The sequence below is a fragment of the Prinia subflava genome, chromosome 19 (genome assembly GCF_021018805.1).
Source record: "Prinia subflava isolate CZ2003 ecotype Zambia chromosome 19, Cam_Psub_1.2, whole genome shotgun sequence".
Taxonomy (NCBI): domain Eukaryota; kingdom Metazoa; phylum Chordata; class Aves; order Passeriformes; family Cisticolidae; genus Prinia; species Prinia subflava.
The window spans coordinates 1,358,094-1,375,872 of NC_086265.1; the positions used below are offsets into that span (position 1 = coordinate 1,358,094).

Consider the following 17,779-nt stretch of genomic DNA (forward strand, 5'->3'; position numbering starts at 1 on the left):
ACAAAAAAGCACCCAAACCCATGAAGAAGAAGGAAGAAGACAATGCCCAAAGTTCTCCATCTTGACTCACCTGTATTACTATATACCAAAATCCGAAATCGAGGTTTTTCACCCTGTGAGATCACACAATACCATTCAAACTACACACCCACAACAATTATCACCCAATTTTGGGAGCCTGTTCCACGGCCTCGAGCCAAATGTGGTGCTCGCTTGAGGGTCAGCACCTTTTAACACAGGAATTTTCAGCCTCCAGGGTTCCCTCAGCACCGAGTTCCCTGGGGATGAAGGCACCCACGGGTGGGTTCAGCATTTTCACCCTGTGGGTGCTGCCCCAAGCCCCGGGTCAGGCTGGGGTGCTGTGCCACCCGTGTGTGCCCAGCTCCCACTGCAGGGCAGGGCAGCAGCTGAAGGCTCTGCTCCCTCCTGAGCTGACAGCTAATGGATATTTTAATTTTCACACAGCCCTGCCCTCTGCACCGCCCCTGTCACTCCGGTGCTGTCAAACACTCGCATGGCTTTAGCTGAGAGCACAGCTTGGCCCCGGGGGTTCTGATGACAACGGGAATCTGAATTAATTTGCCCAGCCAGAGTGACAGTTCAAGAGGGGTAAAAGCCTCGGAATCATGAGGTTCACATAGCTGCAATTAGAATATTTAAATGGCTGGCTAGGATAAAGTTTACAAAGTAGAGTTTATGTCCTACAGATCTGGAGAAAAAGCCTGTAAAAGTTTGTCTTTTTCTCCCAACAACAGCTACTTATTGCTGCCTTTGTTGAGCCTGGACTGAGTTGTTTATTTACTCTCTGCATTTCTTAGTATAAAATATTCAGAGTTTATCCTGAGCAGTGCCATGGCTTGGGTAATGATTGTTTCCCAGGACTGGGATCCGTGCCCTTTGCGTTTCTGCTCTCAGAGCAGCCAAATGCTAAACCATAGAATTGTTTTCTTCCTCTGAAGTAGCAGCTGGTGCCTTGGAAGACACCACAAGCATCTCTGCCGAAATCTGTGTAATTGCACATGTCGGTGTGGTCTGTTCCGAACGAATCCTTCTCCCAGACAAAACACTCTTTTCTCAAGCTGGCTTTGAAGACTGTGTGTGTTCAAAAATAGCTCCAGGAAGGCAGACACATATATTTTGCTATAAACTGTGTACAACGTGTGCTGTATACAGAATATTAATTCCTCAATATGTGATTTTGTGCGGTTGCCTCGCTGGCATCGGTATTGCCATACATGGGGCTGGTTTGTGTGCAAATAGAACTCCAAACACAAAGCTTCAGCTTGGCACAATCCTGAGACAATATAGAGTTCCACCTGCTGCTTAAAACACTCTTGTTTTAAGCTAAATCTTTAATATGCAGTAAGTGGCTGTGGTCCTCTGTTCTGATCATACTTTGTCAAGCCAGAAAACTAATTAGCAGAATCTGGTGACCTGGGTGTCAGAACCTCTGATATTTCAACCAAGAGCAAAATCCTTAATTCAACAGCAGCCATACTGTAGAGAGATCTGATGTGCTGTCCTGCCCATCCCTAGTGACTCATAAAGATGAACTTTGTGTGGGGCAAAGAGAATGGGGTTTTATCCAAAATAACCAGAAATCGTGAGAAGCTCTAATTGATAAGTTTGATGAGTTGCAAACAGCTCGATGATAATTCATTATTGCCCCAGCTTAGGCATAAAATAGATTATCTACAAATACCAAAGGGAAGATTTTAAACAGGACAATTCCTTCTTGCCAATAAACCCTCCTGGGACAGCAGAGTCCCTGTCATGGCCGTGGCACTGCTGGGACACGGGCACAGTGTCTCAGAGGAAAGCAAAGAGCTGGACCAGCCCTGCTCAGCCCCAAAAACGCTCCTCAGCCCCAAAAACGCTCCTGAGCCCCCAGCAGCCCTCCTGTGCAGGAATGTTCCCTGCACAAAGCTCTGCCAGGCTCTGCCAGGGGAGGCATCACTGCAGGAGCTGAGCTGGGCGCTGCAGAGCCGGGTCCCTGCCAGCTCTGGGGACAGCAGGGCACGGGGCTGGCACCGACCCCGGCTGCTCCCAGCTCATTTCGGGGAGCTGGTGGCACTCACTGGCACTAATCAGGTGAGACTGAAAGGATGGACAGGGAGAAAGACTCAGCAAATTAAACAATCCCACTTCAAAAGTGTTTTCAGTCGCAGCCTGGCCCCTGCTCTGGGGCAGTCTCCAGGGCTGCCAGTCCTCAACCACTGCACTGAAGAAAAAGATCACTTAGAAAATAAGATCTAGCTCAAAATTCATAGTGCAACAAGCCAAGTGGCACCAAAGTAAATCCATCATATAAACAAGCAGAGAGGATTTTCACTGCTTCCAGAAAGAGTTTGGCCTCCTGGAGGAAGGTGATTTCTGCATGAGTGACCACAAAATAAAGCTGTTAGGTAATGCAGGGATAGGCACTCAAAAATATGATAGATGGAGGAACGAGATTAGCTCTGCTTTGTGTACGAGTCCATTACATTTTTGATCACATACTTTAATGGCAAAGCAGCTGCAGAACTTGCAAATGACAAGCTCTGGCTTTGTTTTCAGAGCCGCTGTATAAATAGTTGTGTTCAACAGCTCCAGGCAGGCGCTGCTTTCTGTAAATTGTCCTAAGAATGAGCTGGGACTCTGCAGCAAGGAATTGTTCTCAAAAATCCAGTGTCATCTACATTGCAGAAGCTCAGTATCCCTCCATTTTTTTGCTTTTTGTGGATTCTTGTAGCAGTTTTTGTGCTGGGGTTGGAGATCTCTGTGCCCAGGGCTGTTGGACAAGGTCCTCACTCACTCATCTGCTTTGTCTGGAAGAGGGAAGAACTCTCCTCAGATTTAATCTATTTCAGCTATTACCTTTCCTGCCTTTGTTACACTGCTTTTTTCTGCACATCAGACAAAGCCTGGCTGGCTGCTGCCAGGAAAATTAGGTCTTCTATTGTTTTACCATTAATTACGGAGAGTTCAAGATAAGGTTTGTGTTCGAAAAGTGGAGGGCAGGAAGGGTTTGAATTTTACTTTCATTATAATTAGACAGGAAATTATGAAAAGGTGAAAAATAATTCATTGAAGAGCTTTCCTCCAGCGAGATAGCAGGGAAGGCACATTGTGGCACAGATGGAGTTCACGGGGTGTTATTGAGCACCAGAACAATTTTTTATTTTATTGTTCTCCGTGTGCCTGTGCCAGGCACGGGAGCTGCTCCTGCTGCACCCATGTGTGGGCACAAACAGGCACTGACTCCCTGCTGCTCTGCTGAGGCCTTTTCTCCTTCAGAATAAAAAAATCAGGCTAAATTAGTCCGTGGTGGAAGGCACTGAGTGACTGCAGGGATTAACTGGAACAATCAGTCACTTTCTTGCAAAGGACGTGGAATTATGACTAATGGAGTAATGAATTAACTGGGCAGCTGTCTGCCTTTCAGGGACTGAGATAAACATTTAAGAAGCTGTCCTCGTTAGAATGTCTTCATTTGGTGCTGATGGCGATGTTTACAACTCCCGTGAAACTCCAGAGCCTTCAGAATTTCCCTTTGCGTGGAATTACTGCAGTTCTGGATTTAAAGGCGCTTTTAGGAAGGAGGGCACGAACCTTGCCTGGAGCTTCTGACTAAAGGCTGCCAAAGCCCTCGGGGTTCATTTCCTTCTGCAATAAAACCTGCTGTGATCCACTTCTGCCAAGTTTCCACCACCCCTTTCTCTTCAGCTCCACCACCCCATGGATTTATTTCAGGTTTGCAGGAAAAGCAGGACACAGGGAGAGGAGTCGGTGGCAGAAGATCTCCGAGGTTACTGAGGTGAAAATGAGGATTTTGGCCATTCAGAGTCAACAGGAGCTTTAGAGACCATTTAATGCAGGTGGGGGAAGGGAGAAGGATGAATTTCTCTCCTTGTTAGCAGATTCCAAGCGAGATTCCAAGGGGAGTGAGCGATTTACCCACAGCCACACAGGAAATCAGCAAGAGATATGGAAATTAATGCTGAGAAGCATTTCAGTGCCTTAATCATAAAGCAAATCTTTCCCCTCAAATGCCAACAGCATTAAATGTTCCTTTTAAATAATGGAATAAGCATAAGTCTTTCATTGACTTACAGGAATGTTTCCATCAAAATATTTTAGAGGGCAGCCAGTTCCAGTGGAAGGGTTGCTCAGTGTCAGGATTTATGTCCAAATCTAGGAATCAGGGATTGGGATGAAATAAAGCAGGTTCCATTGTCAGATTCATTTGAGATCGCACACTAAAAATGCGAGGTTAAAAACCCCTAGATGTGTTTTATTATCTTTACCACTAATTAGACAGGCTTTGGAAAAGGGAGCTGAAATATTCACTCGTTAAACTCTTGGGCTGAGGATAGGGAGGATTCACATCTCTGGCACACAAATAAATCACTTTTTCACCTCTTACCTCCCTGCCCACCTCTGAGCAGTTCTCAGGTCGCTGCCCAGAGAAACAAATTCTGTATAAATACATAAGAGCCTGGGTGGAAGCCTGTTTTTATTTAATTTTGCTTCAATTTGCTGTCTTAACTGAAAGTAATGATGTTAAAGCAGTGATCAAAGAATCATCTCGTTAATTGGCTATTAAATCATTAGCTATTAAACAGAAATAAAAGGTTCAGAATGCAACACTCTATTCTGCCCAAAAGAATACGAATATGTCTCCAGTATCAAAGAAGCAATAAAGGCTGAATTAAAAGTGAAGAGAAGCTTAAGATAAGGCAATTAGATCCAAAATGCCTGACAGGTCTCATTAGAGGGTTTAGCACTACAACCTATATGGAAAAGGCAACAGAAATTCAGAAGCAAAGTCAATATTGACTTTACCAAAGGGGCTTGTAAACGGAATATGCATATTTTCTGAAAAAATATAGGCACATAAACCCTGTACTAAATTTTAACTCAGCTAATTAATTGTTATGGATTCAATCTTGCAACCAATACATATATTTGCAGTTAAAAAATTATGCCTGAACAGCATTCGCTCTCAGTAATTTGTGACTGAAATCATGCAAGTATGCTGCAATTTTCACAAAAATAACATTGCTCCCAGTCTGTATCACCAGGATGAGGCAATATCAACTCAACAAAGGCACATTCAGACCTCTTGGGTTTGTTCAAAACCCAAAATATTTGAGAGACAGGTACCAGGTCTGGGAGAGGGTCCTGGGGCATTGCCTACTGTCAGTGATTTGAGCCCCAAATAATTTCCTAAAGCAGGCAAATCAAGATATGATTTATATCAAGTCACTACCAAAAAAAAAAATATTACAGTGTAAATCCTGTCTGTTTCAGTCCAGTATTCTCAAAGCACAGCAAGTCCTAGGAACTCAATTAATAAAAATAAAAGTCCCCACACATCATCTTTTGGATCTGGATCTGGTTTTCTGAAGTGCAAGCACAAGACAGTCTCAGCAATATGCTGATGAAATACAACTTGATGCTTGAGTTTATAATACACAATTCATTGTTCATGTTTATCAACTGATAAATAATGGTCACTAATCAGATAATAGCTGTATGCTACACAGAGAAAAAGGATAAATAATAGCAACATTTATCAAGGCAGGCTTTTCCTTTGACAATTAATTTAGTCATAAACAAAGATATTCATCCATGTTTCTCTGGTAAGGACCTTCAAAGAAATTTGGTTTCCAGAAAAAGAAAATGAGATTTTTTTTCTTGCCCTATCTGATACCTAAGGGAAAATACAGAACCCATAAATAATACCAAAAACTCCACCCCATACAGAATTCTCTGTAGCAAATTTTTAAGTTCATCTGAAACAAGAACTCCCCCAGACCACGTAATAAAACAAATTAATCTATTCAAGATATTTAAAAGCACCTCTTTCATGCCTAAAAATAATAATAATGAGCTAAAAGCTGAAAGCCGTGCAATGGTGTCAGAAGTCAGGCAGGCAGAGTCTTGATAAAATCACATTAACACAATTTTCATCGCAATGTCAGGGAGACAGAACCACTTGAACGTAATATTAAAAAAACCCAAAAAACACTAAAACACAGCACAAGATTGTTTAAAATCTCCCAGCTCTCATTTAAAGACTTTTTTTGCAATATGCTCGTTATTTTCTGTTCCTCTCACTCTCCTCCAGATGTTGGTGCAGTTCAGGATCCTTAATTATGAGAAACTCTTGGCTGGCGATGCAGGCAGAGCGTGGAGGGAACTCCCTGCCCCTGTGCCACAATTCTGAATTATTGGTGTGGAGTGATGGGCACGGAGCAGCCCCACAGGAGCACAAATCAGCCCCACAGGAGCTCAGATCAGCCCCACAGGAGCTCAGAGCAGCCCCACAGGAGTTCAGACACCCCTGGAAGGGGCTGAGCTCCCCTCGAGGGGTTCCTCAGCCGTGTCCCTCCTCATCCTCGGGCAGCTCCGGATCAGCCCCACAGGAGCTCAGAGCAGCCCCACAGGAGCTCAGACCCCCCTGGAAGGAGCTGATCTCCCCTCCTGGGGTTCTTCACCCATGTCCCTCCTCATCCTCGGGCAGCTCTGGATCAGCCCCAGGACCGCGCTGAGCCTGCAGCACCCCTGGGCGCTCCCTCCTCTCCACCCTGGCAGCACCTGGGGAACCCCTGGCTGATGGAAGCCCGGGCTGGGGGTGCTGGAGGAGGAATAACCCCATGGAGTGCACTGTGCTCACCTTCACCACGTCCTCGTCAGCAGATCTGCACTCGGCCGAGTCCGAGACGTCGACCACGGCTCCGTCCTCCTGCACGGCGACCACCTTGACCGGCACCGACACCGCCCTGCCCGTGAGGATGGCGGTGTTGAGGATCTCCGAGTCCTGGGCAACACAGACACGGGGCAGGGGTCAGGGGGGCACAGCACCCCCAGAGTGTCACAACACCCCCAGAAATGTCACAGCACCCCCAGAGCGTCACAGCACCCCCAGAATGTCACAACACCCCCAGAAATGTCACAGCACCCCCAGGAATGTCACAACACCCCCAGAAATGTCACAGCACACCCAGAGCGTCACAGCACCCCCAGAATGTCACAGCACACCCAGAATGTCACAGCACCCCCAGAGCGTCACAGCACCCCCAGAGCGTCACAGCACACCCAGAAATGTCACAGCACACCCAGAGTGTCACAGCACCCCCAGAACGTCACAGCACCCCCAGAACTGTCACAGCACCCCCAGAACGTCACAGCACCCCCAGAATGTCACAGCACACCCAGAAATGTCACAGCACCCCCAGAACGTCACAGCACCCCCAGAAATGTCACAGCACCCCTGGAATGTCACAGCACCCCCAGAGCATCACAGCACCCCCAGAAATGTCACAGCATCCCCAGAATGTCACAGCACCCCCAGAAATGTCACAGCACCCCCAGAGTGTCACAGCACCCCCAGAGCGTCACAGCACAGCACCCCCAGAATGTCACAGCACCCCCAGGAATGTCACAGCACCCCCAGAATGCCACAGCACCCCCAGAATGTCACAGCACCCCCAGAACGTCACAGCACCCCCAGAACGTCACCGGGGCAGTGGGACCCTCCCGGATCATCCCTTGCACACAGCTCGAGCCCCCAGCAATGTTTTTTAGCAAATTTCTAAGCCAAGAGTTGCATCAGGACAGCCAAGTCCCTGTTCTCACAAATGTTTTTACTCCTTTAGAGCACGTGGACAGGTTTGGGCGAGGGCAATGGAACCTGTGAGCAAAGCACTGCTCGGTGGGATCTAAGAACTCTAAATGAGATATGGTCATCTTAAGGAAAACAAAAAAAAAAAAAACAAAAAAGGAAAAATTATGGATTTGAGGTAAAATTGTGGCAGGAAAATGAGCCTCAAGGTGGAAGCACAATAATATTGTCCAGCCCCTCCTCTTTGGTGGTGTTGTCCTTTTGTACTTTGTTGTTTTCCAGTTCTTTGAGTATTTGGAGGGAGGGAATCTTCCTCCAGCCAGCCTGGGCTGACTGCACCAGGCACAGCTGATTGCCCTTCCACTGGGATACTTCTAAATCACGTAATTTTTTTTTTAATTCAGAAAGAGGTGTGTTTGAACTGCCGTTTCTCCACCATCCCTGATATTTGGTGCTTCCAGGACCCCAGGGATGTGCAGCTGAGGGGATGCTGTGACACCCTCTGTGTCACAGGAGCTCCAGCAGCTCCTGCCCTGCTTTGCCCCAGGCCGTGCCAGTGGTTTGGGAGGTGATTTTCACCTTTACAGCTGCATTCCTTCCTCCCTGCTCCAGCCAGCTCTGCTCTGAGCTGACCATTTGCTTCCATAAATACATTAGGAGATAAACTATCCATCCACATACAATTTTTTCAGTCTTTCCCCATCAAAACCCCACCTAGAGACGCTTAACCACATTTATCTGCAATCCTGATGAATTCACAGTGCTGGCACTCTAATGACTCCATTAACACAGCCTTCCTCCGTGTCTGGTGTGGCTGCAGTTTGATTAATTACTCCAAATGAGTTGCTCCAGAGGCCCCTGCCTGGCACAAGCAGGTGCAGGCTGGAGGGAGCAGCCTCTGCTGCCTGCCAGCCCAAGAGCTGACACACGAGCGGGGCAAGGAACGAGCTGGGATTTCACAGGGATTCATTCCGGCCCTCTGGAAAAGCCTGCAATGGAAATCCTGCTCTGAATCAATCATTTTTCAACTTCCATAAAACTAATTGCTTGCCAGCTGGGAGGGGAGGGAGAGGGGGGGAATAAAAAAAGTTGCCTCGAACTAATCTAACTTTAAATTCCATTATTAGAATTGATGGAAGAAGGAATGGATTTTAGTGAAAAGTTTGATGGCAGCTTGCATAGGGAGATATATTCACTATCATTTGCTCTGGCTGCTGGTTAGATTGATAGAGAATAATGGGCATTGACCACAAGCTAAGGACAGCTGGAGAAGACCAATAAATACTCGCAACTAAGATGTATTATTAATCAATATTGAGAACTTTCTGCAGAAAGGGCCCTGAATTAAATGAGCTGCAGTGCCAGGCACCTCCCAGAGCCTGGGAGAGGTTTATGGGCAGCCAGGGCCCAGAAAAGCTCCGAGCACACACTGGAGCCCACTCCTGATCACAACAGCACCAGCAGGACCTGCCCAGCTTCACACCCAGACTTCAGAGTGATTGAAGAGTCATCCTGAGCAGGGAGGTTTTCAGAATAACCCCTCACAAGTCCAGGCACAGTTCTGTTCTCTGCGAGGCACAAACCAGATGTTTTCCACAGTAAATGACTGTCTGGTTTTTGTTTCTGCTGAATGGGCTCATCTATAACCAGCTGCCAGCCAGGAGAGAGGGACGCTGGCAAAGGGAGAAGTATGTGACAGCAGTGGAAGTGTGAAAAAACAACTGAAAATCCTTTACAAAGACTGAGATTTGAACAAGGCTGAGGAGAAAATGCACTGCCAGGTGAAAGAAAGCACTTAGGTACACCTCGGGTGGAGGAAAGGTTTTATAAGACAGACAAAGAGAAACTGAAGGTAATTCATCCATGAGTCAGAGAAGAGGTAGTTGGATTTTACCACTGCAAATGTCCCACCTATCCTAAGCCCTCAAATATCAGATCTTTGATGAAGGCCTGGTGGTCCTGTGTCAAACGGCTCGTGAGGAGCAGTTCTCCATCATTCCCCAGATGGCCTTAAGTGCATGTGGGGAAAATCTCTTCTGGCCAGGGTCACAGACAGCGAGCACACAACAAATCCCACTTCAGCCTCCCTGTGAGCTCAGCTCTGAGCTCCTCCAGGCCAGGCAGCAGCCCCCAAAGCACCACCGGGTCAGGGATTAAAGGCTCCTGGACTGGGTGGGACTGGAACCAGCTCTGCACAGCCCTGATCTGTTTCTGTGTTTGTGCTGTTGTTTTATCACCCGGGTGTTGCCCACCCTGTGGAAGAGCACAGAGGAGCCTGCAGCCTCCTCTGAAGCCCAGTGCCCTCCAGCTGCCAAAGCCAGGCTTTGCTGCACTGAAGGACAATGTAAAGCTCATAAAGGCATTTGCATTCCTTCCCTAAAGTCCCGGAGAGGATGAGCATGAGACAAGAGCAGGCACCAGAACCGTCCTGAGCCCACCGTGCTGATTAGCTGGTGCAGACCCCAACCCCTGCACCTCACTGGAAGGAAGCAATTCCACCAGAGAAATCAATATTTCAGGTGCCTGATGCCCGCAGTGAGTGTTACACAAATATAACAGGCTGTGTAAAGGCCTTTTTAAGAGCTGGCTATTTATAGACTGCAAAAATATATTTCCTCTGAGGAAGAAATACGAACTAATTGACTGTCCAGTAGATTTATAAACAGACTTTTCAGTGCTTCTTCAACAAGTCATAACATTTCATCTAAATTCCGTAAAGCTTGCTTTACAGAATTCTGTAAATTCTGTAAAGCTGCCTTCCTGTGGTTGGGCTCACTGGAGGAATGGAGCTTTATCTCCCTGTGCTGGTGATCAGTGACAGAACCTGGAGCCACAGAGGGGTCACTGGGCTGATTTACCTGGGCAGAGCCAGGTGAGACATCAGCAACACCGCCCAGGGACCCCCAGCACAACCCCTGACCGTGGGCACTGCCAGGCCCCGGGGGGAAACTGGGGGTCCCTCCCCATTTCCTTTTCAGAAGGGTTTCAGCTGTCACATCTTGGCCACCTCCTTCACCTCACCCTGGGTGGAAGCCCCACGTTCCTATCACAGGCTCCATCCCTGAATAATAATAATAATAACAATAATAATAATAATAATAATAATAATAATAGTAATGTGTGTGTTTATCTGCAGCCCTCTCTGTACCTGAACGCATTAGCACTTCGGCAGAGCTCTTCTTAATTACAACTGTAACCTGCTAATGGCATTTCTTTGTTGTCTGAAGGAATCTGCTTCTCATGCAGCCCAGGCTAAATTAAAATTTAATACAACATCAGGTCGCAACAGAACTAGGAAGCAAATGACAGCTGTTTAATTAAAACCTAAAGCTGATTAGATGGCACTACTGAGAGAAATACTCAAGAGGAAGAGCCGAAAACTACTGGAACTCAAGGCTGGGATAATGGCTTTATTTAAATATGAATAAACGCTGCACACAGCCGTAGTAAATGTTTGACAACTGGTGGCTTTGGACAAACGCGGAGGAAAAGTGAACGGGAGATGTGGCAGGAGTCAGGAGAGGGCTGGGAGGGCAAACTCTGCTGCTCCCTGTGGAACCGGGAGCTGGGGATGATCCCACGGGCAGGCACGAAGCTCCCAAAAATTCTGCTTTAACCCCACCACGGTGCCCTAAATGCCCCTTGGCCCACCCAGCTCCCTCCAGCTGCCTCCTGCAGCGCTCCCACCCTGTTTTGGGTGGAAAACAAAGAGAAATGGATAATACACCTCACAGGAAAGCATCCCCGGGGCTGGTGCTGCCCCTGCGGGGGCTCCGCAGCCCCCCTGGCAGGATCATCCCGGGATTAATGCCCGGGCTGCCCGCCGCCTTCTGGAGGTTAACAAAACACGCTACACTACACTAAACCCAATAAACACTCCCTTGTAAATCAGGAGGGAAACCTAACGCCGAGCCTGTTCCACTGACAAATGCTACAGTTAAATGCCTTTTGGCATTTAGCTGAAATGACTGTCTTTAGTGAGGAAGGCAGAGAGCCGGAACATTTGTCTGTAGAATTGCATTCCTTCATTATTATTTCTTTCCCCAGAGTGTAGCTCGTGAAAATACATTTGTAATATTAGAAGGAGTCTTTCAGGAACCAGTTCTTCTGCCTGGAAACGGCATCTCTTAAAAAATGGAAATTACAGGGCAGGTTGTGACGTGTGGGCTGGGCTAGGGGAGGGTTTTCTATTTGATAAATTATTCACCACTTTTTACTTCAGATCAAAGAGCAAGGCACTATAAATCCATTAAGCAAGCTTAATATATAAATTAGATGCTTTGCTGAAATTATTATAATCCACAGCAATTCTGTGCTTTTCCCCCCTTGTGGCTGAACACTATTTCAGGTTTCCAATCCATATTAATGAAGCCTGGGTGTGAGAAAACTCCACTGCCCACCATTATATCAGGTAAGGTGCAGAATTCTGTCACCCAGAGAACAAACAACTGGCATTACGTGTTTATGAAAGGTTAGAAAACATAAACAACCTTGCAAAGAAATGATATTCTTTTACTCCTTTCCTTTATCCTTTCCTTTCCTTTTTTTCCTTTTCCTTTTCCTTTTTCCTCTTTTCTTTTTCCTTTTTTCCCTTTCCTTTCCTTTCCTTTCCTTTCCTTTCCTTTCCTTTCCTTTCCTTTCCTTTCCTTTCCTTTCCTTTCCTTTCCTTTCCTTTCCTTTCCTTTCCTTTCCTTTCCTTTCCTTTCCTTTCCTTTCCTTTCCTTTCCTTTCCTTTCCTTTCCTTTCCTTTCCTTTCCTTTCCTTTCCTTTCCTTTCCTTTCCTTTCCTTTCCTTTCCTTTCCTTTCCTTTCCTTTCCTTTCCTTTCCTTTCCTTTCCTTTCCTTTCCTTTCCTTTCCTTTCCTTTCCTTTCCTTTCCTTTCCTTTCCTTTCCTTTGGAATCACCCAATTCCTGAGTTCCAGGTGCAAAACCAATTTCTTTTAGCACAGAAAGGCACGATCCAGAGACTCCAGAGCAGAGCCTCATCTCAGAATTTCTCTGTTTGCCACGGGGACACTGGAGGAAGCTCTGATGTGAGCAGAGAGGACCTGGCACACACAGCCAGCGGGAGGGGAGGCTCTGTCCTGGGGTTCAGGGAAACTAAAGCTGAGATTTGCTCCATTTCGTGGGTTTTTACCAAGGAATTCAGCTCGTTTTCAGATCTGTGCAGGATGAATAAGCCAAACCTGCTGCTGAAGGTGAAACCTGATTAGACACACAGAGACTGTCATTTCTGTGACCTGAGGCAGTTTGGGTTTGTTTTTTTCCTAACTCAGAACAGATCTGCCCCCATTAAGCAAAGGTTCAGAACACAGCCTGGTGCACTTGGCAGAAGTAATTGCAGCCTGCCAGGCAGACTCCACTGCACCTCCTGCACGGGCAGAAACCTTCCTGAGCCTGGCTGGGGTCATTTCTCCTCAGCACATCCTGCCCAGACCTGCCTGGTGCCACCATCGAGTGCCCCATGGAGAGAGGCTGGGGAGCAACCCCTGTGCCTGATTTTACCTGTCTGCAGAGAAGACAGGCAGCCAGGGCTCCTGACTCGTGTCCAGGAGCTTTTAGCCATGAAAAACAGGGCCTAAAGTCAGCCTGCAGGTCTGGTGAACCCTGCCAGTCATTCTCACTGGAATTAATGTTGTATTCAGAAATCTGTGCAGGGTCTGAACCTTCTCCTGACACGCTCAAGCCAGTCCTTCTTAACAGCGAGTGATTGGGAAGGTTTTAAAGCACATTTAGAGTTTCACAGTTCATTTCAAGATATAGTTTTTTTCCCTTTTTGTTCCAGAAAAACATAATCATGTTCTGACTTAATAAAATCGCAGCTCCCTCTGACTGAAATCAAACAATGTCCCCCTGCAAGTGGACACAAAACGGACAGAGCTCTGCACTCAGGAGCAGTGAGTGGACAAACTGACACACTAATGATTGTTTTCACATGGCCATGAAATAATTAATGTGAACATTCCTCAAAGGCTTTGTTTTCTCCACAGAGAAGTCTAAGGAGGCCATGCCATGGAACACAATTATCAGATCCACTTCAGTACCTCAGTAGCCAAAGATAAAATTTCCTGGCTCTGTGTGTTTGTCCCACAGGCTTAATAATATTTAACAACATTTTGAAAAGTTTCCCTCAGACACTTCTCTGACTCCTGACAGTTTCTTCCAGACTGGGTTGGAGGGAGGGAATTTCCAGAGGGAATTCTGTGCCACTGGTGCAGTGGGAGAGCTGGCAGCTCAGTGGCTTGAAAAGGTTTCAGCTTCACAAGAGCAAAACTGCAGGCACTGAAACATAAGGTTGTGCATCACGTGAGTTTAGCAATCTGTGTGCTCATCCCCTTCCACGAGCACTACCTGGGCAGAAATCCATGTCCTTCTGTAATAACAGCTGCTTAATGCTATAGAAGGATGCACAAATTAATTACAGCTTGTCTACACCACATCCCAACATGCTGCAGGAGCCTCAGCACGGGGAGTGCGGCTCTCCCCCTGCTTTGGACACGGGGACTTGCTCCCTTCAGCCTTCAGTGGCTGTGGCTGAGGAAAATCTCATTTATGATCCACGGGAAAAACCCTCTGAGCTCTGTGGTAGGACACAGCTGTCCAGCACTCACAGGACAGGGGTCAGGAGAAGTGGATTTGATGTCCTCTCCCTCAGCATGGTTCAAACTCTGGCACGAGTCTGGCCAGAGCAGGATGCACATTAACTGTATTTGTGCACATTAACTGTATTTGTGCACATTAACTGTATTTGTGCCCATTAACTGTATTTGAGAAGGGCATTGTGGAGTTTAACCTGGAACAGAGGTCTGGGAGATGCTCACACTCACTGTCCTGCAAAAGGAGGATTTCATTTTCTGCAGAACGCGGATCTGGCAGGGCAGACCCGAGCCTTACCCAAAGAATGACTGTTCTCATTCCTGAAGACGGGCTGTCTTATCTGTCAGGACCAGACTGCTGCACTTTCTTTTTTCACCTACTTAGGTAATTTCACGGCTTTCTCTGGGTTCTTTTGGCTCTGAAGTGCCTCTCCCCTGCAGGACTGGCTCCTCTGAGTGCCCCAGAGCCTGCAGGCAGTGATGCATCCCCTGCCACGCCACGGCCACGACAGCACCGCGGATACCCTGGAGATTTATCTCTCTCCTGTTAGAGGGCTCAGATGTCTCTTTGTACTTGAAGTCAAGAGTTAGGGGAGAGAATCTCTGTCCCTCCAGGCTTTAAAAACTGTGAGCAGTGAGTACCGACACACAACTGTGGGTTCCTGGGAGTTAAAATAACTTTTACATCCCTGCACGATCCCCGCAGTGACACAGATGTGAAGCATCTTTTCTCTGCTTCATTTAATAAAGTTTCCTAAGCTGTGTGGGATGCAGGGAAAATAAAAACACCCCCTCTGTAGCCAGTGCAGCACAGCCTTTTCTGTCCCTCCCCCTCAGAGCCTCCCGTGCTTTGTTCCCTGATTTTGGGATGTCCCTGCACTGCCTGCCCACCCTGAGCTCCTCCTGAACAAAAACACCCAGGAGATCTCACCTGGCACTGCCTGGGAACGCTTTGGGTCTGGAGAAAGGAAATCAGCTTCTTGACAAAAAGCAAAAAGTGTAAAGAAGACAGCGTGCAGAATATTTTCTTTCAAAAAAAATCCATGAAATTAAGAAATGGGATTTTTTCCAAATCAGAACATTGATTTATTTGAGGTGAGTTTTTGAGTTTTCTGACTGATCTAAGAACTACTGGAGGATTTTTGCTTCCTTCCTCTGCCTCTTCTTGGCTTGAGTTTTGTTCTTCACTTTAATTTGTCACTCTGCTCACCTTGTGTGACGTTCCATCTTTTTCTGACATGAGCCTGTGTCTGATTATTTCTTTTCCTGCTCAACTTTTACAAAGAGCAACCTCTTTTTTATTCAAGTTCAGAACAAAACCCCTTTTTTTTTTTCATGATTGAATTTCTCAGTGAACTCCTGTGCAGTGTATTTATTTCCTGCAGACTAGGACAATATCATCTGTGTTTCAAAAGCTGGGCTGCTGCTGTCAGAACATCAATATTTTTCCAGAGTCCATCAGCTTTTAGGAAACACAGTCCCTCAAATGAAAGAATGTGTTAAGAATCTGTGAGAAGGTAATAAAATAAAATAAAAAAAGACTGACTGGAGGTAGTAACTATAATAAAGACCAAGCATCCACACAAATGTAAAACTGCAGTGAAATCAGCATCAAACTATTGCATTTTTCATCTTTTCCCATCTCTCTTCCCTCTGTTCTAAGAATTAGATATAGAATGATTTATTTAAACTTCGAGTATCTAATCTTTCCACAATACCCCCAACCAGTTCTCAGCTCCACCAAAGCCAACAGGACAGGTATTTTCATTATACATCTAAAATAAATAACTGAGGCAGAGGAAATCCCACCAGGCCAGTGACAGCAAGGAAAATTCCGTATTTCCAGTCCCAGGGCCATGCCTGTTCTGTGGTTACACTCAGACTTGCTGTCTTCAGGCTGTTGGTTCTGTAAAAATTAAATATCAATTTCCACACCTTTCCTACTGAGTGGCCTTTTTGCATAACAAGTAAATGGGGATTTTATTGGCTGGTCCATTGAAATTCAGCTCTGCAGCAAAACAAATATCAGTGACTGCAAGGAAACACAGAGGGCTCCAAACACAGCAACAGATGAAAGGAAAGGAAGAAATCCAGTATTATTTGCCACTGTTTTCTTAAGTGGGAAATTATGATGGATTATTTATATATATATTTATATATATATATATTTATATATTTTTTATATTATAAATATTTTATATTTGTAATGCCACAGGCAGCTGCTGCAGTTCAAGGGCAAAATCACAGAATATCTCTTCATGTGAAATTATTTCAAACTGTTCCCCTTCGAGGGGGCTCCAGTGTCATCTCACAGGTGCTTTGGGATGGGGCAAGGGGACGACATCCGTGTTTGTCAGGAACAGAGAGTGACAGGATCATTGGCTTTCAGTAGAGGAATTCTGTAAACAGACAAAGGTCTTCCACTTATTATTCTATAAAGGCAAGGAAATCTCAAAATCGCAGCACATTTCCTTGATGAAGGGTTTTAACACTGGATCCTTGTTCTTACAGCTCAGCACCAAACTCAGACCAGGCTGGGGTTCCAAGGTAATTCTCGTATTTTCATTTTAAGCTGTTTGTAAACTATGTGGAAGTGGCTGACTTGGTTTTCCAACAACACACGCTGAAGGACAGAAGGAAAATTAAAAAAGACTTCTATCTTTGCTTCCAAAGTATTGTTTTCGTAATTAGCCTTTAGAAGTCATTAAGACATGATTTAAATTCAAACCTCCCAATCTGTTTCCTCAGGACCTGTTCCTTTATGAGAAATGGGGATAGCATTGATTTTCCAGCCAGATAAACTGGGCACAGCAAGAGAGGTAAAAGAGAATTACCCGATTTGTGTTGAAGGATTCATCTGCAAGAACCACCCGAGTGAAGGAAAGCCTCTCCCATTTCTGCCATTTCCTAATGTGAGACACAAAAATCCCCACCCTGAGCTGCAGAAAGAAACCAGGGCAGCCCTGCTGGACTGCTCAAATAAAAGGAATATTTGCTATTCGCCTCCATTAAGGAAATTTATCTCCCTTAAAATTGGCTGAGTTAACCATTCCTTCTTTACTTTCCCTCTAAAAACTGGCGGTTTTTCAAACGATAAAACATTTATTTCTTCTTTTGCAGTGCCAGGTTGGAATTGTTGAAGTTGCTGTAAGGTGGGAGGAAGGCCAGGTCTGGGCCATGTCCCTTGTGTCCCACAGTGATGGGGTGTCCTCGGTGCACCCTGCTCCTGCTAAAAGCACAGAGGAGCACAGGAGGAGAGGTTTTTTGGCAGAAAACAGGCGCTGAGGAAAATATGTGCTCCTCTGGCAGCTTGACACATCCTTTCAGCAAAGAATTGACCGAAGGTGGAAAAAGCGCTGCACTGAAAGGCCCCGTAAACCTGACAGGAAATTCCAGCTCAAAGTGCTTCCAGTTGGAATCACCCCTGCACAATTACCAGAGAAAAGAGCAAGCTCTCCTCACCTGCCTCTTCTTAGCACTTTGGCCTCTTTCCTTCTTCTTCCCCACCTTGGAATATTCAGTCACGTCCTCCCCTCCTGGGGTATTTCACCCCCTCAGCAGAGATGTGGGGCAGA

At 46.1% G+C, this 17,779-nt stretch overlaps 1 protein-coding gene across 1 annotated transcript in view; it reads right to left on the bottom strand.

Moving 5' to 3' along the window:
- Positions 1–17,779, bottom strand: part of TMEM132B (transmembrane protein 132B) — a 209,535-nt gene that overhangs the window by 31,736 nt on the left and 160,020 nt on the right. The window contains exon 5 of the mRNA XM_063416041.1: positions 6,662–6,805. Within this exon, the coding sequence (XP_063272111.1) occupies positions 6,662–6,805 (144 nt within the window). The remainder of the gene's footprint in view (positions 1–6,661; positions 6,806–17,779) is intronic.